Source organism: Condylura cristata, unplaced genomic scaffold, assembly GCF_000260355.1.
Source record: "Condylura cristata isolate star-nosed mole 26May11 unplaced genomic scaffold, ConCri1.0 scaffold00024, whole genome shotgun sequence".
Classification (NCBI taxonomy): domain Eukaryota; kingdom Metazoa; phylum Chordata; class Mammalia; order Eulipotyphla; family Talpidae; genus Condylura; species Condylura cristata.
Genome location: NW_004567125.1, coordinates 24,790,652 through 24,818,626, shown reverse-complemented (window position 1 = coordinate 24,818,626; position 27,975 = coordinate 24,790,652). Strand labels below are relative to the sequence as shown.

Below are 27,975 nucleotides of genomic sequence, written 5' to 3'. Positions count from 1 at the left end.
GAAGTATTCATAAAGGCTGCATAGGTGTATGTGAGGAACCCATCTTTTCTGGGTAAATGCCATGCTCTTGCTCCTCTCCTCTGCTCTCCAGAGTTGTGGCCAGAAGCTGAAGAAAGTTCATGAGGGCACACATTCGCACAGGTGCATAGTTGGAAGTAAGCGACCTCTTTCTTTGGCAGTAGCCTGCTAGCTCCCCGTGTCCTAGAATGGAATGGAACAATGAGACCTGCCACACCGAAAGCGTAGGCTCCTGTCCAGAACTTTTCATTCTATCAGAATAAAGTGGGCAGAGGGGGATGATAAAAGAAGGTAGAAGTTAGCTCTGTCAATGCAGCCCACAAGCTGAGAACCCCTCGAGGGAGCAGAAAGCAGACGAGCTTTGTTCTTCACTTCTTGGTCAGACAGAACTGCATTTCATGAGAAAGTTCAATGGTCACTTCTACCCAGGGCTCTATCTTTTCTGCTATGGACTCTATCAGGCAACGGTGGTCTTTCGTGGCATGATGGTCAGAGACTTTCAGCTGTGCCCTTCATGCCTTCCCAGGAATACCGGAAGATGGGCATGGCTGTGGAAAATATCCCATCGAGGTTTGTTGAAGGTGGTGACGGGCTCTGTCTCAGCGGCATATGTGGTCTTCTGTATTGATGATGGGATGGTGCTACTGAGCAAGGAGATGCTACCACGGTTTATGTACCCCCAAGAGTGGCAGCACCTCACCATGTTCCTCCTCCTCACCCTCAGTGGCTGTGCAGACATCATAAGCAAGAACCTGCTGCCTCAGAGGTGTGTGGCCCTAGAGAAAGCGACACAGGTCCTGGGCTTCGACGTGCTCCTGCTGCTGCTGGTGTCGCACAGCCAGGCCTCCATGGAGGTGGAGCTGCAGGTGCACACGCTGCTCATCCTCGTGGTGTTCCTGCTGATGCTGGTGCTGACGGCAGAGCTCTGGGCTCCTGAGACCTCTCACCTCTCGCTCCTCGAGACCTTTCTCTTCCTGATGATGGGCTCCTGGCTGATGCAGGCGGGCTTCATTCTCTTTCAGCCGGTCTCTGGCTACCCGTGGCAGGATGATGACATCAGTGACATCATGTTTGTCACCACTTTCTTCTGCTGGCACATGGTGCTCAACGCCCTGTGCCTGCTGGGCATCTATGGCGCCTCTTCCTTTTGGCATCGCTGTTCCAGGCCCAGCTCGAAGCTGACGAGATCCAAAGGCGCCCTGTATTCCATGAGCGCCGGGGAACCCCTTTATAAGTTGCTGCAGCAGGTGGAGCAGCCAGAGCAGGATGACCAGGCGCTGGTCCTTTCAAAGAGCTCGTGCTGAGTAGGGCCTAGAGCACCTGGGGCGTGGGCCAGCCCATCTCCCTCCCTGGGGCTTCTCTCCCACCAGGGCCTTGCATCCTCTTTGGTCCTGAGTGACATTTATGGCCAGGATAGTGCCTGTAGTTGCTGTGAGAAAGGGGATGAGAAACCTGCAAACAGGGCACTGATGGGAATCTGGGTAAGCAGACGGGATGGCCACGTGAAGCATGGAAGGAAGAACCATGATGGGAAGAGAAGTGCAGGAGCGACATCACAGCAAGGACAGAGACATGGTGGCCATGCTGTCCCCAGCTGCTTCTCTGGGCTTTTATGAAAGAATAAAGACTCCTCACACATCAAACTACAGTGGTGGGTGTTTCTGGGTGCCAGGCAGTGACACCACCATGCTGGAAACAGCACCAACAGATGTGGCACCATTCACTTATCCCACCAAGTTGAAACGCTAAGAATCTCTTCTCTTTTGTGAATTGGGGTAGATTAGCCCTATTTCAAAGTTTTCACATAGAGCGAAAATGCGTTCTTTCATATCACGGATTTTTCAAGTCTCCCTTAACCAAATTCTCATTCATAACACCATAATTCTCATTCCTGACCTCTGATCAGCCAAAACGAAGTAATTAGCTGCTTCATTATCTACCACCAGCAATTTACTAGCAATTTACTTGTGCCACTGCCAAATAATACTCTAACTTAGAGAAAGCCAATAATTCCAGAGAGTTATTTTACACCCAGTTTTAAAGAACTCTTCTTCCAGAAAACTTCCTTTGATTTGAGACTCTTCCGTGACTGATAGAAATCTGCTCTTGCTGCTGCTTCCCCTGTCTCTGTCCTGTTCTCATGCTGTTTCCTGTGAGAGGTTTTGCTCCACCAGCTCAAAGCAGGTTCTGAAGAGTGGGAGATTTCCATATTCTACCTACCTAATCGGTTCTGCATATTCCAGAAGAATATAACATTGTTGTCTGCATGGTTGCTGCTTAAGAAATTCTCCTTTGCTTCCAGAGCCCGCCTGTCCTGTCTCTTTGAAATGCAAAGTCCAGCTGCTCTGTGGACTGTCCTGGAGGCTCCGCTGTCTAAAACCTGAGCTGTCTAAGCCACACATCCACTCTCTTCCTGCTTCACCTGAACACAAACTCCACGATCCTGTTTAAAATGGCTTCTCTGTGCATCACTTTTACTCTACCTACATAAAGTGTATGCCCTGTTGACTTTCTAGAAGTTGCCACAACTAAGATTCCAGTGAGTTTGTTAGCCCAAGGACTCAGGGCTGGTCAGTATAGGACAGGGACTTGAGCTGGCCGGTCCAAAGTGAGGCCTCTGCTCCTGTCCTCTGGGCTCATTGGCATCTCTGTGCAAGTCCAGACAAAGAAATGAAGAGGGCAGGCACAAGGAGCCCCTGTTGGCATAAGGATAACCGTATAATTGTCCTCAGTCATCCCAAGGGGTGTGGACATGTCATAGCTCCTGTCTACTCCAAGTTTCCCTTGGTGGGGAGAGGCACACTCCTGACTGGGGCTTACCTTTTAGGGTGCAAGCCTGAATGGAACTTAGGAAAAATTTCCCACGTGTGGCTAAGTGTTTCTAATCCTTTTATTTCTCATTCCTGGACTTGCTCCTATCATTTTTCTTCTGGCCTTCCATGTTTTTCTATCACCCCTTCTTGAGTACAGTCACGGTAAATGATGAAGAAACCCGAAAACGCTTCCTCACTGCTCCTTCAAGTCCTATTTTCCCCAGTTCTGAATTATTTACAAATCTCTGATAATTAATGCAATCCTCCCAATATAATAGCTCCTTCAACGTATCTTCTGGGTAACATACCTGCATTTACAAAAGCATATTTAAACTGAAGATACTTTGGATCAAAACAACTTAACATGACTTTAATGGCACTCAGCAAACCCATTCTAAATTAAATCTGGAAAAAATATACAGGAAAGAACCTAGGTCAATTTTTCTAAAAGAAAAAGATGGGAGCTAAGTTGTTCCACCAGCTGGATACGAGTTATAAATTTCACCCTTTAGGTAACTGTCACAACAAAGCTGACAGATAAGGGTTGGATTTACTTTGGTTCCCAGTGGATCTCTTGGGAGTTTGGTAGACTGTATATTAATCAATATGTGCTTATTAATTAAAACAAATAAATGTGGCCCTCCCTAATAGTGCAGTGGGTTAAAGCACAGCACTAAGAAGCTAAAGTCACTTTAGCATGAGTTCAATGCCTGCCCCGGAGGTGACCCACATGGCATGGCAGACCTCTCTGACACATCCACTGCATACCTCAGCAGTGTACTTCGTCAGTCGGCCTGCTCTGCTCCCCACTCTGTCTCTGGTGAATCCATCCCTGCACCTCTGGCCTGTAACCCAATTCTGTATGCACAAATAAATAAATAGTAAAAAAAAAAAAACAGATGAATGCTAAATCTCATCAACTTAATTTGACAAGAGGTTATTCCTTCATACACAAATCAACTGCCAACACTCCTAACGAGTAGGCCTTATCCCTGGTCTCTCAGAAGCCAAACTTCTCCCATCTTGTCTGTTTTCCTTCTCTGGAATCTGTTAATCCTCTGTATTCAACCAGCAGTTATGGAAAAAACAAAGGGTGGGGATAGGAGGGAGGCTGCTATGAGCCAGGCCTTGAGGCAGTATAACATCTACACATTCCACTGCCCAAGTGTGGTCACTGAAAGGCTGGACAATGTGGTGCTGGGCGTCTTGGCAATATCCAGCACCACTCTCCATTACAGGAGAAAATTGAGACTCATTGGTGGTCAGAAGTCTTTCCTACACAGAAAATTTTGAAATTTACAGCCCCCAAACTGCAGGATTCATTCAGAGTCCTGAATGAAAGGGAGCTAAGATTAACTTCTAGTTGGGAGATAGAGATTCTGGTTGAGAAGAGAAATGATCTCCGGAAAAGCAGACTTGGGAAAGCAGACTTGAGCTCCTCAGTCACAGGTATGAGCTCAGAGCATACTCATAAAGCAAGAATGAATGACAGGTGAGCCCAGGTTCCACCTTGTCAAAACTTCCAGAAGAAAAGGAACTTTGTGATAGGAGATTTGATAGTTAAAAAGTACCACAAATCAATTCTATAAGCTGTGAAACCTGTTATTGTTATGGAGTGAGGTATAACGCTCAAACAAAATTTCAAAGAGGAAAATTATGAGCTGATATGCCAGTAAAAATAAAATACATATATTCTTTAAAATTGAGAGCTTAGAATGCTCTATCTCTTCTGAGCCTTGTTTTGGTAAGTCAGTGACAACCCCAAGGTTTAGTACTGCTTACCTGAAATAAAATTAAAATTTGGCACCAGAACTAGGGGCTATCTCTGACCTGTAGCAATTGCCATGGGCCACTCTGAATGTCTTGTCCAAACCCCAGTTTTCTTCCTGTGGTCTATTTCTCCCATAAACCCACATGAGTTGAAATTCATTGTTTTTTAAGATTTATTTTTATTTATGTATGCATACAAGAACTGAGGTATAAGTCAGAGTTGTAAGGGGTGAGAGGATTCACCAGAGAAAGTGGGGAGGATAGGCAGATCTACTGAAATATGCTGCTGAGGGGAGCAGTGAGCAAGACAGGAGAGGTCTGCTGCGCTATGTGGGTCAGTTGCCTGGCAAAGGATTGAACTGTTTCAGTGGCTGACTATAGCTTGATAGTGCTGAGACTTTAACCCATAAAGCCCCACCAAGGAGGCCTATATGATCCATTTTTGATAGTGATGATGATGATATTGACCATCCCAAGTAGAAAGGGAATTAATTAAAAGAAACATTTAGAAAGCACCACACTAAAATGCCACAGCGTTTAAGAGTTTGAAATCTGGCTTTCTAAAGTGCGATTTCTGATCAAATTTCTATCTCCTCCATGAACTGATATTTTCACTAAAACTTTAAAATGATTTTTCACACAACATGTCACTCTACACTGTGAATTTCTCAATCCAAAATGGAAGGCCCTGACAAGTGGTCACTGAGTGCTTGTCATCTGGCATGTTTGAGTTGAGGTGTGCTGCCAGTGTGTAACATAAGCTGTATTTTGAAGACTTAATATGACATAAAGAATCTAAAATATTTCATTTATAATTTTAAAATTCATTACAAGTTGCATTGAGTTTTCAATTTATTGGGTTGAATATAGTATCATAATGAATTTCCCCGTTTATGCCTTTTAAAGTCGCTGTTAGAAATTTTTAATTACACATGTAATGTCTGATTTCAATGGACAGACCACTTAGCTCCTGAATATGTGCACCTGTGCCCAGTATGTATATTATAGCACATGCCTTCGACTCAGTTGCAAGCTCTTTGAGAATACGAACTAACACTTCTCTGTGAGTCCTGTTATACTTAGTAGCGCTCACAGCAGTCTGTAAACTCACGCTGACTGAATTCTTGAAAACTTTTTCTTAAAGAGTCACGTTGGCATTTTCCCCAGACCAGTGGCAGAGGTTGAGTCAGGGGCTCCTTGAGAATGTGGGCTCTGGGTTGGAGGTGCAGGTCTGAGGAGAGTGTCACCTGGAGCAGCCAGGTCATGAAGGGGCTCTGTGGGCTCCCATGGTCAAGCTCAGTTGCCTTCATGAAACATCTTCCCAGTGCCCAATGCCCAGTGCCCAGTGCTTGGTGCCCACAGACTCTGGCGCTGTCTGCCAGGTTGGCTAATCATTCACCATCTTTGGCTTCCTCCTCAGCTACCTGTGGGCAGTGACTGGTTCATGATGGACATTTCCTCTCTTCAAAGTCCTGAGGTCAGGATGTTCATGTTTTAATGAACAATGTGAAGTCCTGGTGCCTGGCCAAGGTGGAGGCATGAACATCCCAGGTGGGACCCTAAGAGGAGCTACTTTGTCCTCGCATGTCCTATTTCCAAACTCATCGTTGCTGTTCTTTCTCTTCCTTTGACCTCTGGCTCGGAACTGCTGGGAACAGAACAGAAGATGAGCATAGGAGCTGGGGAAGTTCTGCTGTCTCATCCTTTCTCGGACCCCAGCCTCAGAGAACAAGGGGAACTTCAGCGTGACCAAAGCAGCTCCCCTAGAGGCCTACGGCTCTTAGAGAAATGGACCCCACACTTCTCCCAGAGCAGAGCCAAAACCCAAGGAAAGTCCCTTGACTTCTCTCCTCCCTGACCCACGTCACAAATTTCGCTCCAATTTCCCCTTTGAATCTCTTTCCTCTGAGCATGGAGCTCCGCAGTGCTCCCTAAGTGTTCTAATAAATCATTAAAAAACAGAGAGACAAATATGCTCACTTATGTGCAATAATATTCATGTTTTAAATTTTCATTTTCATAGACAATTAAGTAATCCACTCACCTTTTTTTCAGATAAGTAATATGATTTCCAGAAAGTCAAGGGATAACTGGAACTAGAATCCAGGTTTTTGACTTCTAGCCAAAGCAATGTTCATGCCTTTATGCTGCCTTCTTAACACTCTTTTTATACTTCAGTGGCAAGGATACTCACTTCCAGATTGAGGGATTGCCAAAATGTATTTCATTCCATTGAATTTATTATTTATCTTGTGGCCTGACTAGTCCCATCTTTGTACCAAGGGAATTTGTTTAAATAATGTAATAGTTTATTTTTACATCATTTTGTGCCTTTTCCCATCTCAGTTGTAATCTCCATGGGCTTCCCATCACCAAATCACCCATGTGCCATCACCATAGTTCAGTGTATTTCCCTCCCCCCACTGTTCTTGATCCCATTCCCCACTCCACCCCCGTAAAATGTCTCTGGTATATAGTTGCCAATGATTTTTAATGTTTTCTTCTGCTTATCTATTTTAGCTTATATCCTACAATGCTTATGTATAAGTAAATAAAAACATCTAAAATCAAATTTTTTTAAAGATTTATTTATTTTATTCATACAGAACTAGGGTACAGGCCAGAGATGCGGAGGGTGAGAGAATTCACCAGGGACAGAGTGGGGAGCAGAACAGGCAGATCAAGAAGTACACTGCTGAGGGGAGCAGCGGGCGGGCCAGGAGAGGTCCACCACACCATATGGTCACCTCTGGGGCAGGGGGGGATCGAACTCATGCGGAAGTGGCTTGAGCTTCTTAGTGCAGTGCTTTAACCCGCTGCGCCACCAGGGAGGGCCTAAAATAAAACTTTTAATTAAGCAAAGCAGATATCTTTCAGAAAGCAAAATTAGGCCTTATTTCTCTAACTTGCTTCCACATCAAATTTCAACCCCCATCAAAGCTCTCAATAGAAAGAAGCAATGTGAATTACCATCATCCACAAGGCCAGGGAGATTTGATTTTTCTGGTGTCGGGTGGACTTGAGAAAGAGCAGTTATTTTCGCGCAATAGCACTGTGAGCTGGGTAGGACTTCCTCTCCCCACTGGGGGCGCTATCAGCACACATTTGCTGCCACTAAACCACAGAATTGCTTTGCTGGGGGACAGGTGATTAGGCAGAAGACAGTGACGCCAACATGGTTCAAGATGAGGAATGAACCACCTCTCCACTCAGTACACCTGTTAGCCCCAGAGAAACTCCTCTTCCAAGCACTTCCTGTAATAAACCCCAGATCACGCTCAGGCCGTGCCTTGCATTTCTTGCATTTTGTTCTTCGCCAGCCCTTCCATGTTATACGCAGTTGGCTATTACCTGATACTTGTGACTCTGCCCTCTGAGTCTCTTGGACTAGAGAAATTACAGGTACAGGAGGCTGATGCACTATTACTCCACCTCAAACTACCAGCGGCCAAAGCCAGCTCAGGGAATTCACTCCCCTCAGCTGTATTGGTCTTTTAAGGACTACACCTTCGTCTCTTGTATGGGTTAGGGGTGGCTCATGGTGTATTATGAAGCTGATTTTTAGATAAAAATAAGACCTTACACATGGTTAGTGATGAAGTAAGTCTGTGAAGGTTGCTGCCTCTCAGCTTTGCCGTGGGCAAGGTGACTTCCGGTCAATATGGCAGCACTGAGGCAGTACATTACATGAATTCAGGACAGAGCCAGGGCAAAACGAAGCATATGGAGACACACTGACGTACACGTCTGCCTCTTCCCACCTCATACTTCAGAGCCAGGTGATTTGGAGAGGAAGCCAATGCCCTTCACACCAAGAACAGCTCAGATTGCTGGTGGCTGCCCAAGGCTGAGGAAGTAAAGTGCCAGAATGCAGAAGATGCAATGGCACCCGGCACCCCGCACCTCTAGAGTGTGTTTAGGATGCTACTTCACTTTCCCCTTCAGATTCTCAAGCAAATTTCCTTGCAGGCAGCCTAGCCGGAAACCAAACAGAGAAGAGGATTCTGGGAACATGGCTGAAGCTTAGGTAGGTTGACACACTACGAAACCGTGAGACCCTAAAATCCAAAGGTAGATTTTCAGATCTGTGGACCACCCAGGAGGTGTGCCAAAGTGGGTGGAGTGGCTGGAGGCAACATGGGGGTCAGGGGGACAGATAAAAAGAGCTTTCTTGGTGGTTTTCAGAATGTGTCTATAGAATAGAAAATCTAGATGGGTGCTAAGTAGACAGTATATGGTAACATGGCCAAAATTTTATAAATATGTGTCCAGATAGAAAATGCTACAATTAGTCCAAAGTTATTACTGAGAAGTACTGAAGGGCACCCAAGGGCATGTGAGTGCCTAGATTCTTCTGGATACCAAGGCTGCTCTTAGCCACACCCCAGCTTTCTCTCTTCCTCCTCTGAGCTCTCATGAGGACAAAGGAAAGGAAGCCATGCCAGGAAGGGAAAAATATGACCAGAAGCACCTCAAGGGCCCTACAGGGGAACCCCTAAAAGCACCTTCATCAGCTTCCTCCTTTGGCAGAACCAATATGTTCTGAATGTCCCAGGATGGAATGGAACAATGAGGCTTTACCCCCTCAAAGGTGTAGGCTTGTTTCAAGAAACATTTCCTCTCTGTGGGGGAGCAGTGGGTGGAGTGAGGCAATAAAAATTGGTGGAAGGCTGTTCTTTCTAAGGTCCAGATATTGAGGGGGCCTCAGCATCGACGTGGCTGAGTTTCGCTCACCCGTCCTCCGTTAGACAGATCTGCGGCACTTTCAATGGGCACTTTCTTCGGCCACATGTGCCCAGGGCTGTTCCTAGTGACCTATGGACTCTATCAGGCCATAGTGGTCTCCAGAGCTGTGATATTCAAAGACTCTCTCCTGTACCTTTCATGTCCTCCCAGGAATACAGGAAGATGGGCACAGCTGTGGAAAATATCCTACGGAGGTTTGCTGAAGGCGGTGACGGGCTCCGTCTTGATAGCTTACGAGATCAACTGCGTTAAAGGAGGATTGATGCTGATGAGCAGAGATTTGCCACCAAGGTTTATGTACCCCAAGCAGTGGCAGCACCTCACCATGTTCCTCCTCCTCACCCTCAGTGGCTGTGCAGACGTCATAAGCAAGAACCTGCTGCCTCAGAGGTGTGTGGCCCTAGAGAAAGCCACGCAGGTCCTGGGCTTCTACGTGCTCCTGCTGCTGCTGGTGACGCACAGCCAGGGCTCTGTCGGGGTGGAGCTGCAGGTGCACACGCTGCTCATCCTCGTGGTGTTCCTGCTGATGCTGGTGCTGACGGCAGAGCTCTGGGCTCCTGAGACCTCTCACCTCTCGCTCCTCGAGACCTTTCTCTTCCTGATGATGGGCTCCTGGCTGATGCAGGCGGGCTTCATTCTCTTTCAGCCGGTCTCTGGCTACCCGTGGCAGGATGATGACATCAGTGACATCATGTTTGTCACCACTTTCTTCTGCTGGCACATGGTGCTCAACGCCCTGTGCCTGCTGGGCATCTATGGCGCCTCTTTCTTTTGGCATCGCTGTTCCAGGCCCAGCTCGAAGCTGACGAGATCCAAAGGCGCCCTGTATTCCATGAGCGCCGGGGAACCCCTTTATAAGTTGCTGCAGCAGGTGGAGCAGCCAGAGCAGGATGACCAGGCGCTGGTCCTTTCAAAGAGCTCGTGCTGAGCAGGGCCTAGAGCACCTGGGGCATGGGCCAGCCCATCTCCCTCCCTGGGGCTTCTCTCCCACCAGGGCCTTGCATCCTCTTTGGTGCAGAGTGAAGGTAACGGCCATGATGGAGAGCAGTTTGTCTACATCAGCGGATGGTTCTCCTGTCCCTGAACCTGAGGTGATGAGAAGGACATAAAAAGGGGGGCGGGGGGTGCCTGATGGGGTTGGTAGGGAAAATAGGAAAGTGTAAGAATGTAGTAATGCAGTAGACTGCAGGCCTTTGCAGGGGATGACAACAAGGCCCATTGGTCGTGCTGTTCCCAGCCTTCTCATCGTCGTCACTTCCCTGAAGGAATAAAGATTTCTCACCATTCTATAAGAATCATTTGAGTCTCATCCTGATAAAGAAAGATATACCTCTCTTTGCTTCAAAAGTGGTACCACCATATGGAGTAGCATAAACAAAATATATCATTCATTTACACAGGATGTTAAAAGAATGTAAGAATTTTTTTTTTGTAATTTCACTTTATTTTTTATTTTAAGATTTGTTTATGCATACAGAATTGGGTACAGGCTAGAGGTGCAGGGTCAGTGAGAGGATTCACCGGAGACAGAGTGGGTAGCAGGACAGGCAGATCGATGAAGTGATGAAGTACACTGCTGAGGGGAGCAGGGGGTGACACAGGAGAGGTCTGCCGTGCCATGGGGGTCACCCCCTGGCTGGGGATCGGACTCATGCTGAAGCGGTTGCATCTACCTTCATAGTGCTGCGCTTTAACCTGTTGCACTATCAGGGAGGGACCTAAAAAGATGTTCTTTTTTGCCCCTTCTCCTCCACTCAATTTTAAGGATTGGCTGGCTTCATTTCAAATTCAAGGTAATAAAGTAAGACCCTACTAATGCTTAATATAGTTACATTTCAAATTTGCAAATTCAAATTTGCATAGAATTCAAATGCTCTGCTCGACTTCCTATTTTTATCCTATTCTAGCCAAAGCTCACCTATTTCACCATTTGTCAATCATAGTTCTATAATTTACTAAATACTGTCTTTGGATTTTTGAAAATTTTACTGCCAAACATCCCACAGAAAGTCGTCCAATAATCACATTTTTTACATTATTTGGTACCAACTTAAAACCTTGCCTTTATTCCTCAGTGAACCAAGCAACCCAGGAGACCTTCTCTAACAGCCTGACTAATTCTTTTGTTCTAGAGCTCATCGGCATTATACTAAATTGGCCTGGTTAATTTGTTCCTTCAGTGATTATGCTTTGCCTATTTCTGAAATAGTTTCCCTTGGGAAGATTTGCCCTCAACTTCTAATATGTAGATTCCTGAAAGATAAGGACATAACTTCAGGACAAATTACATCATTGTCTATGTATCCTCTATGGAGCATAGGTGAGACTTAATAAAGGTCTATTCACTCATACAATCACTCCTTATCCATTTCTGCTAAACATGTTGCCAGATAGGGACCAGGGTCTATAAGGTTCTAGAAGACAATGATAGCCTACGCCTGATCATCAGCTTGGTTATCGGCTGATAACCTATATAGGCCAGCTCTCTCTTCCTCCTTCTTGGGATAACAAAACCCACTACCTGTTTCTGAATTGATTATGGTGTTATTTTTTTTAAGATTTATTTATTTATTCATACAGAACTGGGGTATAGGCCAGAGATGTGGAGGGTGAGAGGATTCACCAGAGACAGATCGGGGAGCAGAACAGGCAGATCGATGAAGTACACTGCTGTGGGGAGCAGCGGGCGGGTCAGGAGAGGTCCGCCACGCCATGTGGTCACCTCCCGGGCAGGCGGGGATTGAATTCATGTGGAAGTGGCTTTAACCAGCTCCACCACCAGGGAGGGCCTATGGTGTTATTTTTTAATCCTCACAAACATTTCTAGAAAAAAAATCTTTCAGAAAACTGAAGCTCAGCCAGTTGTCTTGTTCAGGTCTTATAGCTGGAAGGAGGTAAGACAGGAATTCAAGTACAGGTGGTTGACACAAGCCACTCAAAGCCATGGGCTTTGCTATGGCAATGGCAATGGGAGTGGTGCTCAAAATAAAATTGCTCAAACAATTAAAAGTAAAAACAGGGTCCTCCCTGGTGGTTAAACAATGGGTTAAAGCACAGAACTATGAAGCTAGCTGCAGCCACTTCAGCATGAGTTCAATCCCCTGCCAGAGTGGTGACCCACAAGGCTCATGTAGACCTCTCCTGTCTCACCTGCTGCTCCCCTCAGCAGTGTACTTCATCCTTCTACCTAATTTGCTCCCACTCTGTCTCTGATGAATGCTCACCACCCCTGCACCTCTGTCCTGTTCTGTATACAAAAATAAATCTTAAAAAAAAAATCCAGCCGGGAGGCACAGCTGGAGCAAGCAGCACTGGATAAGTACCCCCAACAACTCAAGGGTATGTCTAGGTCACACCTTCTGTCTACAACCCCCTCTCTAGTCTCCACTTGGAGGGGCTACACTCTGGTGTGAATGCTCAGCTTCTGTATGTCTTAAATTTCTGGGTTCAGATAACCAGTGAGAACTAAGTTAAAACCTATTTGTGACCAAGTCTCCTAATCTTTGCTATTTCCACTTAACTCTTGGTTCTTAGGCTCTTGTCAAGTACTGGGGGGCAGTGAGGGAGAGGGGGAATCCTTTTTTCTTTACCTCTTACACAATGATGGAACATGAGGTTAACGTGCACTCTTGGTGACCCTTCTCCAGTCATTTCAAATTTTATAATGGTTAAAAAAAAAGAAAAAACTGGTAATCAATTGATATTCTTAACATAATATAACTGAAACATCCAAGGTAATAAACTTGTCATTAACTGCTATAGATACAGAGAGAGGGCCTTTTTGTTGACTCCTTTTGAACACCACTCCAAAAAAAAAAAAAAAAAAAAAACCACACACTTTATGCTTTGGAGAAGAAGCATGTAATTCTCTAAAATTCCACCAGAGGGCACTATGTTCCCGTCACCCCAGCCAAGCCTCTAACTAATCCTGTAAACAAGTCTCCTGAGAATGGTTTAAGAGAAGTGGGGGGAGGGGGGAAAGGAGGCCAGGAAAAATACAGAACCAGCCTAAGTATTGCCCAAGCATCCAGAATACATACCCCTGGGCTGTTTGTTTCCCGTTAAAATTTGGCAAGTGACTATGATATAAACAGGGATCCACAGTCACCAATGGGGTGGGGTCATGGGGGAAGGATTAAGGAATCAGTGAGGATTCCTGTGGGAAATGCACCAACTGAAAGACACACTCTGACCCCAACAATGTTTTCACCCCAGTGGTGACTATCCTGAACTTTGCAAAAAGCTTCATCGATGTTCTAATCAATGTAAGGAACAAAAATTGGTCTATACCTAGCAAATAAAAAGGCAACGTACATAGGGAAATCTCAGATTCACAAAACAATGAAAGCAAGAACAGACCATTTCATGCACAAAGTGCTCTCCAAGGATTCCTTTCAAGGGAAGCTGCCTTACTGCATGTTTTCCTGGTAAACTGTTGACAATAAATATATGCAATGTTTGCTCTATTTGAGACCCTGGAGAAGCCACAGTGCAGCCTTCAGGGGAACCCGTGGGTCCCTGCACTCAGAGAGTACAGAGGGATTCAGGTTTGAGAGAAGTGGCCTGATAGTACAGAGGGATTCAGGTTTGAGAGAAGTGGCCTGTGAATGCAGCACCCATATTCTGGGGAGACAAGAAAGGGAAACAGAAACTGGCCCTCGGGGGGTTACACTTTGCAAGCTGTGTGTGATTGCAGCCAGCAGCTCCAAGCTGTCCAGTTGCAGCTTCCTTCTCTCCTGGAATGATTTGAAGATCTAATTCTAGAATTACAGGATTTATTCTCCCTGTTGTTAGAGCTAAGAAGAATTTAATTCTTTCCAACTTATGAGATGAAATTTGCACTAGGGCTCAAACAGACCCAAACCTTCAGTTATAAGGGACAGTTGGGGAAGTGGGTTCTTCCCATTGTCTCTGACTTTGAGGGGATTCGAAAATTCAAATCAGGCTAAAGAAACAGAGCTGACACTTAAACTTCTTATTTCCTAACCTGAGTTTATGAATATTAAACAATCAGACAGGATATAAAGAGTGATTTCTCGGTGCTTAAGTTAGATGATGAATTGAGGCAAACCTTGGTCTTCCTTCTTTAATGGTGTAGATTGAAATTTGAAAGCTTGGCCGGCCACCTGCCACTTGTCCCCAAAACATGGCTTAAGAGTAATGATGTTAACCTCCAGGGATTTTTTTTCTTTTCTTTCTTTTCTTTTTAACAACTATACTATGGTTTATTCTTTTGGAAAAAAACCGAAGCTGGGTTTTTTGTTTTTTTTTTAGATTTATTTATTTATGCATACAGAACTGGGGTACAGGCCAGAGGTGCAGGACCTGTGAGAGGATTCACTAGATACAGAGTGGGGAGCAGAACAGGCCAACTGATGAAATACACTGCTGAGGGGAGCAGCAGATAGGTCAGGAGAGGTTTCCTGTGATATGTGGGTCAGCTCTGGGGCAGGCGGGAATCGAACTCATGCGGAAGTGACTTCAGCTTCTTAGTGCCTTGCTTCCACCCACTGCGCCACCAGGGAGGGCCGAACTGATGTTGGTTTTAAAGAAAATAGTAGAATAGTTTACAATTCTGGGTTGGTGTAACAGGGTGTTCTTCAAGCCTAGGCCTCGGTAATGTTTCTTTGGCCCCATTTAAGATTTTTAAGAATCACTCAAATACAGACAAAATTCCATTTCCCAACCTGCACGTTGAGGCTGAAGTTTTCAGACCAGTGCTAACTCTCCCATATCCTGGTCTCTAATGAATGCAAGCAAGTCACTCTCAGATCACTAGATTAAAGGCTTCTGACCTACATAGGGAGAATGGGTCCTTGAAAAGAGAGAGAAAGCAACTGAGAGGCTCAGAGGTAAAACTCACGCAGTTTAGTCCTTAATTTCAGGCAGCCACACTGAAGAAATGCTTCCAGTTCTTGCCATTTCTACAGATCTGGCACTAAATCTTCACCTGTAACATTATTCTCCACTACCCGCACCCCCTGGACATAGGTACTCCACTCTAAGAGAGAAAAGCCTGACTTCAAAGTCATGTGATAGAACCCCTGTGGGTTTAGATACTGCTTGTACCCAGAGACAGAAGAGTTCATGGGTTCAAGCATTCTGATGCTCTTTTTATGGAGGGGGTAGAAAGGAGGTGGGCGGCAATTTAGAGAAGAGGGAGAAAGAACAGAGGGCAGCAGAGGCAGCAAAGTCAAACTGCATCAAGCAGGCCATTCTACTTTTAACTTCTGTAAAAGCCTTACACACTCTGGCTTCTGGGGGCAAACCAGTTAGTGACAGGATTTTTTTTTTTCTTTCTGCTTTTTCTTTCCTTATTCTCTTCTATGCTTTCCTGATCTGTCCTCACTGGGTCTCTGATTTGGGGTTTCACTAAATGTGGGGCCGACTGAGGATAAGGCCTCTTGCTCTGAAGTCTTAGAGGTCATGAATTCTAGGGCTTACTCTCACAAGGTGTGTGACTGGTCACAGGGTTGGATCAAAGCAACCCTTCCCCATTCTTGGAACAGCGGCTCAAAGCACAGTCTCTCTTGATGGTGCCGCTGCCATGTATGGTCAACAAACATCATTTATTGAACCGCCACCCTGGACCCTATTGGAGGGACAAAGCAGAACCAGCTTTGTTCAAGGAACATGAGACGCCTAGCAAGGGAAGCAGGCACTGCATGGCAAAGTCTAGTGCCATGGGCTCTAAGAACTGCCTTTGTGTCTCCCTCATCTATTTCCTGTTATGTCTGCTGTGGGCCCTCAACTAATGATGACTGCAGAAGGCGCTGGTTTAATGTAGGCAGTGTGGCAGATGGAAATTAACATCTTTTAAAATAAGAGCATCACCCTTCCCCTCATTTAAATGAACAATTTAAATTGAAGACTTGACAGAAAGAAAAGGAATAAAGACAGTTCACTAACACCAAGTCTGAGCCCACTTTCATAATTAACTAACGGTGGTGCATTACGCTCAATTAAGAAGTTGCACTTAATGGGTTGTTATGGGGAAGGAAATAATCCAGACTCTTCTGATTATCTTGGCCCATCAAAATTACAGTCACTGTTTTGCAGACCTTTATTATGTTCCAGGTACTATCCTAATCTCCTCTGCATATGCCATCACAATTGACCTTTACAACATACACAGTAGCTGTTATCCCTATTTGTGGCAAAGAACTGAGGCTTCATATGGTTAAGAAGTAAAGCTCTGTCTGACTGGAAACCCAGCCTTTCACCACCACATCAGAACACCTTAACACACAGCACCAAACTTCTGAGGACCCCTTACATTTGCAAAGGTCCTTACCCTACCCTTATGGAATGTCACCTTGTCTGAAACCTAACCATGCTGCCTCTGTCATTTAACAGCACTACAAGTGCTACACACTCCTAAAGGGGAGAGAGGCTGACCAGAGAAACCAAGTTGTGTGTATGTGGCCACAGGCTACATCGCTTTTCCATATTTGTGGTGCAAGAAATAACCAGAAGAACAAACTTCTTTCTTTCCTCTTCCAAAGCTATGGAAGCATGCCCTTTTGGTCTTCCAACAGAAAAAACAAACAAAACAACCTTAATCTCAAATACTAGGGGTTCTGAAAAATGCCATAAATTTCTGGCAATAAAAGCAAAAGCATTAAGTAACAGCTCTGGTAGTAATGAAAATACCGTGTGTGTGGTGCGTGTGTATACACATAATTACTGGACACCTGTTGACAAGCATCCATTTCAAGACTGCATCCACATGCACACTTTCTCAACATCACAGCAAGGCTGGGAGTAGCAAGGGAAGGGTATGTATCCTCATTATTCAGATTAAAAAGGCACAATGAAATATTTGATCAACAAAACCAGGGAAATTTGCTTAAGGAATTTTTGTTTGTTTGTTTAATGCACAGTTGGCTTCAGGGGACCTTGCAAACTCCTTCTTTTCTTTCAGCTGCCTTTGGGGAACAGTTTGCTCAAAGAATTTCAAATCTAATGGAAACTCAAATCTCTGCCTTGAACAGCTCCATTTGCAGAAGAGGAAACAGCCCAGAGGGGCCAAGAGCCTCGGCTCAGGTGTGGGATCAGCTTAGGTCTCCGCTAGGTGCTTTCCACCAAGACCTTCCTGTAGAAAGATCTAACACTGCACGTGGATGCCAAATGTGCACTCTCAGATTTCAGTTCACTTCCCCGAAACGCTGAGCCAGAAGGGCTCCTCCAAGTCTCCCTTGGGCAAGCCCGCACAGCCTCTCCATTGCCCGCGCCTCCCCCACAAACTCCAAGCTTGAGCCGGGAAAAGGTGGGACCGCGGGTTCTCCAACAAAAAAGGCAAAATGATGTCGCAGTGGACGCTTGTACGGGGGCTACCGCACGATCTCGTAACAGAGAGGCCTCTTATCCACCCGAAAGCTGGAGGGAGGGCGTTTTGCTGGGAGCCTACGGTCCGGGTGGGGGCTGCGGGGATTGCCCCCCGCGGCAGGAGGCACTGGTAGGCGGGGTTCTTCCCAGCGGTGCATGCCCGCCGCCCAGCGGCCCTTCCTTCCAGCCCTTCCCCCACACGCCCCCTCCCCCAAGGCCCTTTCCCTTTCTTTCTTTCCCTCCCCAGCCTCCTCGCCCCCACCCCGGCGCCCGCCCGGCTGCTCGCCCAATGGCCGCGGTGCCCCGGCGCGCATCAGCTGATCCTCCCGGCTCTCCGGCCGCTGGGAGCCAATCAGGGCGCCGGGGGCGGCCCGGGCCGGCGATAAAGGGCACCGGGCGGCGGGCGGCCCTGCAGAGCCTAGAATGGGAGAAGAGTGCAACGCCTGAGTAGTGCCGCCGCCCACTCTGCGCTCCTCTCGGCGCCTCGCCCTCCAGCCCGCCTGCCCAGCCGCTTGCTCGCCGCCCAGGTAAGCGCCCCCCACTCGCTGGCCGCGGGAGCGGCCCCGGGGTGACCCGGCCTGCACGCGGCCCGACCCTGGCCCGCCTTCCCGCCCCACTCTCCGCCGGGCCTCCGAGCGCATCGCCGGGGGTGGCTCCCGGCGCTCTCGGCTGGGGACTTGGGGCGCGCGCGTCACTCGACTGCTGGAGGGCGGGGAGTTGTTTTGATCTTCCTCTGGCTCCCGGCGGCCAAAGCGCCGCCCGCGCCTGGAGGCCGCCGGCCGGCGGGGCAGTGCTGCAGCTACCCGGGCTCCGCGCCCCGGTGGGAGAGGTGGATGGAGCAGCTGGATCCCGGGCAGGAGTCTGGCTCTCCTCCTTAACCGTGGCTCGGGTTCGGGGCACAGGGTGTGTGTGTGGGGGGGGGGGGCTGGCCTTAGTAACTATAAAGAGCCTTAGATCCTAGGTTGGAGCCAGTGGCGGTGAGCATGAGTGGTGTGCTGTCCCCTGTTGCGGGACCCAGGGTCCTTCTTCTGTGATTAAACAATGGGGCGCCCGCCGGGGCCGCGGCGTGGCGGGCAGGCGCGACAGCAGAGAGGTCTGACGGCGCAGGCGGAGGGAGCAATAACGCCGGTCCTTCCCGCCGCCCCGCTTTCACCCCTGCCCCCCAGCCTTGGCCCTCAGTGGAGGGGTATGCACCCCTGGGGCCAGGCCCTGAGATCCGGACGGGGGCCCGAGGGGCGGGGCGTCGACTTTGGGGACATTTCTGTGGGAAGGAGCTGCTCTCAAGGTGGATTATTCCAACTTCCCCGGGGGCGGGAAACGGGGAGCCCACCCCAGCCGCAAGTACGCGCAGACCACAAACGAAGATGAAGACGACCGGGAGTCACAGTCCTCGGGGACCCCCGCCAACTGCTTCGGCTTCGTCGCCTACTCAGTGAAATCCGGAGAGAAGTCGCGATTCAAGTTTAGAACATTAAGCCCCCAGCCGCCTGCGTACGGCAGCCCGGCCTGGCCGGAAGAGCGCTCCCTGACCCCGTCGCCATCACCATCGCCATCTCCTTCACCCAGAAAACTCCGGTGTGTGGACCTTCGAGAGCCGGATAAGGAGGAGAAGCACCACGAACACCACTCCAAACGGAGAAGAGCCAAAGAGAACCCCACCGCCAAAGAGGGCCCCAGCGAAGGCGCGCTTGACCTTCTGTGGCTGGGGTGAGTGAGGAAGCAAAGGAGGACCCCGGAACCACCGCCACAGCAGAAACAGCTCATACTCGGCCATCCCTTTGCCTTCACCACCATGTATATAAACTTGGCAGCTCGACGGCACCAGTTGATTTAGTAGAACAGACTGTTCGCGTTCACGTCTGCATACCCAACACAGCAGAGAGAGCCCAGCAGTGCTTAAGGGAGCAGTGGTTAGATGTGGTACTTCATAGGTTGGGGAGGATTGCTGGGGGTGTTTGGAGCAGAAAGGTCATGCTTGGGTTTTCCTTTCTGACCTTTAAAGGTGGGGGTGGGCAGGGAGGTTGAGCTCTCTTCTATCTAGGCTCAGTAGACAAAGGTATTTCTCTCCTCTAATTTGACGTGACAGAGGAGGTTCTCCTCTTCCCCGAGGGGAAGGGTGAGGCTGTTGGAGAGAGAAGCAGTTATGTTTTCAGCTGGGCAAACATGGACGGTTGCCCATAGAAACTTTGCCACTGTACTTCAGAAAGTTGCCCAAGTCTTTAGAGGAGAACAATGTGTTCCCTTTCCAGACACCCTGGGCTGGGGGTGGGGAGTGGGGAGGGATAGGTAGGATGTTGTTTCCTCCTGTGTTGAGGCTGGCTTTGTGTCTTTGGGTTTGTCTGTCAGGTTTTGTGGTGGTGAGGGAGTTTAAGTTTTCAACATGCCTTTTTGAAAATCCCAATCTTTTTTATTTAGAAGTGGGAATTGCCTAATTCCTTGAGAAGTGTTCTAATGGAAAGTCATAATTCATTCTCAAGCCTTCAGTCTACCTTCTGAAGCTAGAACTTGGCGTCAGACTTGAGACATTAATGGCAATGTGGGTCTCAGAATGCTGCTACTTGGGTGTCTGCTTTTATGTCTTGGGAATAGCCGCCAAACTGCAGTTCTCATATTTTTGTGACAGGACATTGCTTTTGTATCACATATACTTTGTTTCTGAACTTTTGTACTTTGTTTTCTTCTAACATCTTAAAGAAATAAAACAACTTCCCTATTGGGACTGTCCTGAGAAACTAAAACTTAGTCCTTATAACTGTGTATTTTAGCTGGGGAAACTTTACCAGGAAGTTTTTGTCCTCTGGAACCTTTATCTTCCTGAAAGAGTACATAAATATATCTTGGGGTGTGTGACTTCAAAAGGGAGGGGCTCCACTCCCACTGGGACTTCTTAATGTAATTTGTTGCTTTGAGTCACTCCTGCAGAGGATCAATTTTTGAATTGGTAGTCTTCAGTAGTCTTCATTTTCCCCCCCTTTCCAGAACACCTTCCACCATGGCCACTTCAGCAAGCTCCCAGTTAAACAAAGGCATCAAGCAGGTGTATATGTCCCTGCCTCAGGGTGAAAAGGTCCAAGCTATGTACATCTGGATCGATGGTACTGGAGAAGGCCTGCGCTGTAAGACCCGGACCCTGGACAGTGAGCCCAAGTGTATAGAAGGTGAGATAGAGCTTTGAGAGTACACACTGGCTGGGAGTAGTGTGAGGGTGGCCAGAGTCAGAGCAAGCCACTAGCTTTGGCCCATTACAGAAAGCTTTTCTCAAAGCATAGCAACAATGAATCGTTTTATTTAAACCAGACTCATATAAGCCAGCCAGTACCATGAAAAAAAAAAAAAAATTAAAGTCTGGGGTTAAAATAGGGGTTGGGGGATCTTAGAGACTTTGCTGACTTGGATGTCTCTTGTATTTAGCTGACTCCATGACACCCCCAGGAACCCAGGTTGAAAAGCACTGCTCTAACTTATGGCCTGTATTTTACATGTAGTTTGCAAACTCATGAAAAATTCTCATTCCTGTTGCTGAAGTTTGACATACAAAGCAAACCCTCTCACAAGTGGGTTTCTAAATCGAACTCGGGTTTGTTTCATTTTAGTTGATGACACTTTCGGAAATTCTGCAATTGTCAGCTTGCATATGCCACTAAGAGCTGGAGTTGTGACCTTCATTTTTTGGTCTAGAACAAGCCATAGTCCTCCTGGGGGACCAGAGGAGAAAAACTCACCTCTTACCTACTTTTAGGCTAACTTAAACGTTCACTCTAGAGTGAATGACTGTAATACAAAGCATGGATTGTACTACCCGCTGTGTGGCAGGTATTAGACAGGCACTAGGGACTTGGTGAGAGACTGGAATTAGTTGTCAGAGAACTCATCATCAACTGCAGAAAAGAAATCAGCCTTTAAAACATGGTGGGGAAAGTGGGTGAATGATCGGGGAGCTGCTTTGAGTAAAGTCACTCAGCCTAGTCCTCATGGGGGTACAATGTGAGCTGAAACAGTCCATGGGGGCACAAAGGGCATAAATTACCAAAGCAGCACAGGTGCCTCAGTAGGGGAATCAGAGAACCTTTGTCTTATTTCAGTGTTTTATATGAAGACTGACTTCCTGGAGAGGTCAGACTATTTCACTTTGTTTCCTTGGTGTCTCTTAGACTGTACTTGGGGTTATTATTTCTTTAAGAAAGTGGAAGCACTGGGAACTCAGCGGTCTGCGTAGTAATGGCGACATCTATTAAGCACTGATTATTTTTTTCCCTCCTCTTTTTTACTTAAGAATTGCCTGAGTGGAATTTTGATGGCTCTAGTACCTTCCAGTCTGAAGGTTCCAACAGTGACATGTATCTTGTCCCTGCTGCCATGTTTCGGGACCCTTTCCGCAAGGACCCCAACAAACTGGTGTTTTGTGAAGTCTTCAAGTACAACCGAAAGCCAGCAGGTGTGTGTCCGCCAGTGAAGCCGCCTCCCTCCCTGTCTGTGCATGCCGTGGGGGAAGGGGAGCCTTTCATTGTGACATTGGGAAACTAGACAGTGTATGGCCTGTTGTCCTGTGCTTTCCGCTACTGATTGCAGAACATTGGAATTTTCAAAATCTGCTCGCCAGCCCTGTTGTGCGCCAGTAAATGTTAATTAAGAGCACAGGTTGTGTGGTTATGACGTTGACTGTGAATCATGAATGGCAGTTTGGTAGCCCTGAACTTGGCCACATTATTTATCCCTTAGACCTACTACCTGATTTTTTAAAATAGGGAATATAGCAAATTCTCACCAGAATGTTTAGGAGACTCAGTGAGCTAATATGTACAAATAATTGAGGATGAGAATACATCAAATATCTCTCCACTCATTGGTTAAAATATGAGTATTCTGGTTGACTGAGAACACACATTTATTTGCCATGCAGTTTGTTACCACCACACCTTTCGGTTTTGTCTGGCTCGTCCCAGATTTTCAGCTGGTCATTTGCTTGAAACACTAGTTCCGTTTCTGTGGAGACCTCCTACACCGCCACCGCCAGTGAAACTTTCTGGCAAGTCACTAGTGACTCTGGGCCTTGACTGCCTTTGTTTTGATAGGCAACATCACATTGTGAGCAGCAGTTGGACTGTCGGCCAACTATCTCAACTTTTCATTTGTAAAATTGGAGGCTTTGAATACCACCTTGGGGTTGTTAGAGAGTTGTGGGGTTTTATTAAATACAGAGGATTTAAAGTGGTTCCCACGTGAAGCAGTCAGTCTGTACCTATTTTAAAAAGTTCCCTTCCAGTGGAACCTGTGTCATTGTCATGTTTTCTGTTCCAAGCCAGAACCATTCCAAGTTCTATATGTTTATTCAGTTTAAAATTAGAATAGCACTTCATATTCTCCCGAGGAATGTGAGGCTCCTAATCCACAAATAATTTCTCATAGGGACTGCAGATTTGGCTGTAAATGTGTGTGAAATTAGGAAGTGATTTCAACAACTCAAAGCAGCTGTCTTAGGAACAGGGGACTTAGGAGACTGACCTTTGGCACTTGTCCGACATCCAGAGAAGGTGAGAGGAGGCTCTGTCTGGCTCCTCTCTGGTGTGCAGCCCACTTCAGCCCTGGGCTGTCTTGTGAATCTCCGTACAGAAAGCTACCATGGCTTTTCCCATCTTCCCCTTTCAACTGAGGGGGCACAAAGCGGTTTACTGGGAAATTGCAACGTATAATCATCTCACCTGCATAGAATTCAAACACTTTGGGATGTGTTTGCCTATCTAATGGCATGTTCGCCTTATTATCTAGAGACCAATTTAAGGCACACCTGCAAACGGATAATGGACATGGTGAGCAACCAGCACCCCTGGTTTGGAATGGAGCAGGAATACACTCTCATGGGCACAGATGGCCACCCATTTGGCTGGCCCTCCAACGGCTTCCCTGGGCCGCAAGGTACGTCCCTTTGAGTGGTGAGCCTGTTTCTCAAGTGCTCAGTTGGCAAGTAAAGTGTCCCCAGAGGTGGGCGTAATGGCTTATAGATCAGAAAGCTGGGGGAGTTTTGAGACTAGCTGAGCATTTTGTAAAGAGCCCGTGTGTTGGCCACATCCAGATGTGGGTGTTTATGCATTAAATATGAGGGGAAATCTTTGGTCCCACTGAGGATGTGACCAGATAATCCCCCTGCCCTCCACCCTCGGCCCCCACTTCTGGTTGATGGCAGGGGTAGTTCCAAAGAACACCTGTTGCTAGCTTTCAAGTTCCTGGCTTTAGGCCACACATCTCCGGTGGGAGGAGGCTTCCTGGATTCCTCCCCGTGACTGTTTGTCCCCATGCCTCTGCAGGTCCCTACTACTGCGGCGTGGGCTCGGACAGAGCCTACGGCAGGGATATCGTCGAGGCTCATTACCGGGCCTGCTTATACGCCGGCATCAAGATCGGGGGCACAAATGCTGAGGTCATGCCTTCCCAGGTAAATGGCTCTAGTCTGTCACCCTCCCAGCCTCCGAGGATTTCCAGGTGGGTCGCGGGAACTTTTGGCTAGCAAAAACTGTTCCAGTACTCCTCATCCCCAAGCTTGGCGGGGGAGTAAATGGAAATGAGTTAGAGAAGAGATGAGAAAAGACCAAGTTTTGAAGCTTCCAAGTTTTGGGGGGGAGAGGGAAGGGGTCAACAGTGGCTTCATTTTAAAGAATAACTTCTTTAACCTCTTTCTCCGTAGTGGGAGTTCCAGATAGGACCCTGTGAAGGGATCGAAATGGGAGATCAGCTCTGGGTGGCCCGTTTCATCTTGCATCGTGTCTGTGAAGATTTCGGGGTGATTGCAACCTTTGACCCTAAGCCCATTCCCGGGAACTGGAATGGTGCCGGCTGCCACACCAACTTCAGCACCAAGGCCATGCGGGAGGAAAACGGCCTGAAGTAAGTGCCTGACCGAGGCCATCGTTCTCCCTGCAAGAATTCTTGTTGCGGATCTAGTGTCTGGGGAGTGAAATTTAGCTTGGCACTTGTCTTCAGACATTGACAGGAACATGAGTTCCTGTTTGGAAAACATCAAGTGCTCCCACAGGAAGAGAATTTGGGGGTACTGACAGGGAAGAGCTGGCAGTGATTTGCTTTTGAGATCTTTAATAAGCACTGAGTCGGTAATGGTATAGACCTGTGAGTGAACTTAATGCTGGGGCGGGCGGAGGTCAGGGCGGAGGCCAGACCCCGGGGCCCACGGACCACACTCCGCTCCTGGGGCTGGGTCCACCTGGGCCTGTGGAAAGCAGTGTTTGGTAGAGGAGTCCCTCCCTGCTCAGTCCCACACCTGCTGTCTCCTCTGCTCCCGAGGGGGCAGACTTCCGGGACACAGCCCGACCCCTTCTCTGTCTCCTAGGTTCATCGAGGAGGCCATCGACAGGCTGAGCAAACGGCACCAGTACCACATCCGTGCCTACGATCCCAAGGGGGGCCTGGACAATGCCCGGCGGCTGACTGGATTCCACGAAACCTCCAACATCCACGACTTTTCTGCCGGCGTGGCCAACCGCGGCGCCAGCATCCGCATCCCCCGGACTGTCGGCCAGGAGAAGAAGGGCTACTTCGAAGACCGCCGCCCCTCTGCCAACTGTGACCCCTTCTCGGTGACAGAAGCCCTCATCCGTACATGTCTTCTCAACGAAACTGGCGATGAGCCCTTCCAGTATAAAAACTAAGTGGACTGGACGTGCAGCCGTGAAATCCCTAATACTGCACCTCCTCTGCCACCCCTCTTTTGTCCTAATAGCTGTAACACAAAGGGCGGAATATCAAGGTGATCTTGTCATTCCTCACGCCCAGTTAATATCTCTTGCTTTCTTTGGCCAGGATAGAGGGGTCACGTTCTTAATCTCTTCATACCCACTCAACCCTCCTGCCCCTGTTTTCCCTTTCACCGAAGCTTTAGTTAGTGGGGAGGGGGGTGGGAAACATAACCACTGCTTCCATTTAATCAGGTGTGTGTGTCCAGTAGGCGTAGCTGTGCAGACAGAGGACATAGTGTTTGTGAAAGGAGGGGAAGACTGTTTTTCCTCCAAGGTAGCTGAGTGTGGGGAGAGCGGACCACTGACTGCATCTGGTCAGGTTAGCCTCAACCCCTCTTGGGAGGAGCTTGGGAAATTCCCTTTCTTCCAAGGTTATAACCAGCCTGCTATTGAAAACAAGAATGAGGAGAAGAGCAAAGGGGTGGGAGTCTAGAAAAGGTCCTCCCACCTGCTCCTGGGAGGCACCTTCAGGCCAGAACACAGCTCAGCATAGATGATGGATAGACCTACCTTAGACGGAAAAGTTCTTAACTGCTTGGTCCTCCATTTATAACACAAAGCAGAGTAGTATTTTTATATTTAAATGTAAAAACAAACAAAAAAATTATATATATATGGGTGTGTGGATATGTGTGTTTTTTTTTTCTAAAGGAGAAAAACCATCTGGTCTCCAGGGGCCAAATGTGAGGGGTGTGGTCTTGTTGGACAGGAGGGTCTCCTGGTTGGGATTGTGGGGGGTAAAAATTGACTGTCTAGGGCTGTTAGCAACCCCCGCCCACAATTGCTTCCAAGGTGTCTGGCCATATCCACCCTCCTGAAGAGGTGGACACAGGCCAAGTAACTGGGGAAGCAGGTCCCGGCAGTCAGTCACGTGGGCCGTACATTGGTCTCAAACACACATGGACTTGAACACACGAGTTTAAAGATCTGAGTTGGCTGGTCAACTTGAGCATGTTGCTGACAAAGGGTTTGGGGGTTATTTTTCTGGTGGGACTAGCATGTCACTAAAGCAGGCCTTTTGATACATTAAATTTTTTTTAAAAGCAAAACAAGGTTAGAATTTACTCCTATTTGTAGGGTTTCTAAGTCTTTGTTTTACAGAATTGCTTCTTTGCTTAACTCGCATCCCTGCTCTTGGGAGAAGCAGGGGGCAGGACTAGAGTCAGAACACTTCTAATTTTGTATCCTGGTGTCTGTTCTCTGAGTGTGAAATACTTTGTTAAGATTCCTTAGAAATTATTTTCCCTTTAATAAAAATCAGGCCCCACCTCACCCTAATTTTTCCTTACTGCTCGGGGGCTGTCTTTCTGCTGTCTGTGGCCAGCCAGGTGCAGTTCCTCTTGCCAGGATTCCTGATGCCTTGTACAATGTGTTCAGAGTTACCTACTCGGTGTAAACAAACTATGTTAACAACCCAGAGCTGCTCATATAAATCAATCTAACATTTCTAAGATTTCTTCTGACTTGATTCTTTGTGATTCTTTTAAATCTCAAGTGCCATTTTATTCCTTTCATGTCAAAAAAAGGTATTTTTTAAAAAGCAACAAAGCTTTATCTGTTACTGGGATTTGTAAAATCTTGAACTATATTGCCTACTGGCTCTTCTATGGATGTGGGTATTTGGGATTCCTAGATTAAGGCGTAAACCAGCTGCTGTATTAGGTTGTAAATACAAACTCCAAGCTTCTCTCAGTGCTTCTGACCTTGGTGGCTTACCCTTACTGTAATACCACTGGCTTAATTCTATAGCGCCTAAGTAATATCTTAGCAGTTCTCACTATCCTTGTTGGTCTTGATTTCATCCTCTGCTGGTGATTCATCTAAACAGCAAATATTGCCATGTTGCTACCCTGGGTGGAAAGCCTGGGATAGGTGGGGGGTAAGGCAGCCAGATCCAACTTGCCTTTCCCTACACTGTACCAGTGAGCTACCTCGGACTCTCCTGTAGCCCATACAGACACCTCTGAGCCTTTGCTCCTGATCCATTTACCTGTAAGTCTTATCGTACCTGGCTTATCTCTCCATCTTGGCACGTTTCCATACCAGGCTGGGCAGAAGCCCTGCAGCTCTGCTGCTGTGCACATACCTGATAGCACTTACTTCCAACACATTAGCCTGTGTGCCAGGTATTGCAGGCAAGGGTTATTCCCACCTTTAGGAGGTACTGTCCTCAGTTTGGAGCTAACTGGGACCTGCTAGGCAGCTTAGAGGTGACACTTTCAGACTAGTGTATGTTTTGCTTTAGTCACAGGGACTTCTGGGTAGCTGGGGTTTTTTTAGGAAGGCTGGCCTTTGACATACTTTTCAGAGTAGGATAATCTTACAAGCAATTGGATAGAACTGTTAATTGGACTAATCTATTCTCAGGATAGATACTGGTTCTAGGAAAGGGTTTAACGACTTGACTTCTGAATTGTTGCAACTTGAAAAATTCCACAGGTGGGCTTGTAGGGAAGCAAAAATCTGCCATCCAAGGCATGTCTTTGGCAAAAGGTTTATTTCATAAGAAGCCTGGATGGAAAGTGCTTATGGTATTTACATCAAATCTGTTGGGT

General features: G+C 47.3%; 3 protein-coding genes across 3 annotated transcripts; all 3 read left to right on the top strand.

Annotated features, from left to right (window-relative positions):
- Window positions 1–416: 416 nt before the first annotated feature.
- On the top strand, window positions 417–1,322 carry LOC101626662 (transmembrane epididymal protein 1-like). The gene has a single exon (XM_004688146.1). It carries the CDS (start codon window positions 417–419, stop codon window positions 1,320–1,322), a length of 906 nt encoding a protein of 301 aa, XP_004688203.1.
- Window positions 1,323–9,369: 8,047 nt separating this feature from the next.
- On the top strand, window positions 9,370–10,275 carry LOC101626426 (transmembrane epididymal protein 1A-like). Its single transcript, XM_004688145.1, has one exon. The coding sequence runs from the start codon at window positions 9,370–9,372 to the stop codon at window positions 10,273–10,275; it is 906 nt and encodes a 301-aa protein (XP_004688202.1).
- Window positions 10,276–18,081: 7,806 nt separating this feature from the next.
- GLUL (glutamate-ammonia ligase) lies at window positions 18,082–27,112 on the top strand. Its single transcript, XM_004688542.2, has 7 exons — window positions 18,082–18,202; window positions 20,655–20,833; window positions 21,949–22,110; window positions 23,442–23,588; window positions 23,978–24,105; window positions 24,355–24,554; window positions 25,015–27,112. Exons 2-7 carry the CDS (start codon window positions 20,668–20,670, stop codon window positions 25,331–25,333), a joined length of 1,122 nt encoding a protein of 373 aa, XP_004688599.1. The 5' UTR covers window positions 18,082–18,202; window positions 20,655–20,667; the 3' UTR covers window positions 25,334–27,112.
- The last annotated feature ends 863 nt before the right edge of the window (window positions 27,113–27,975 follow it).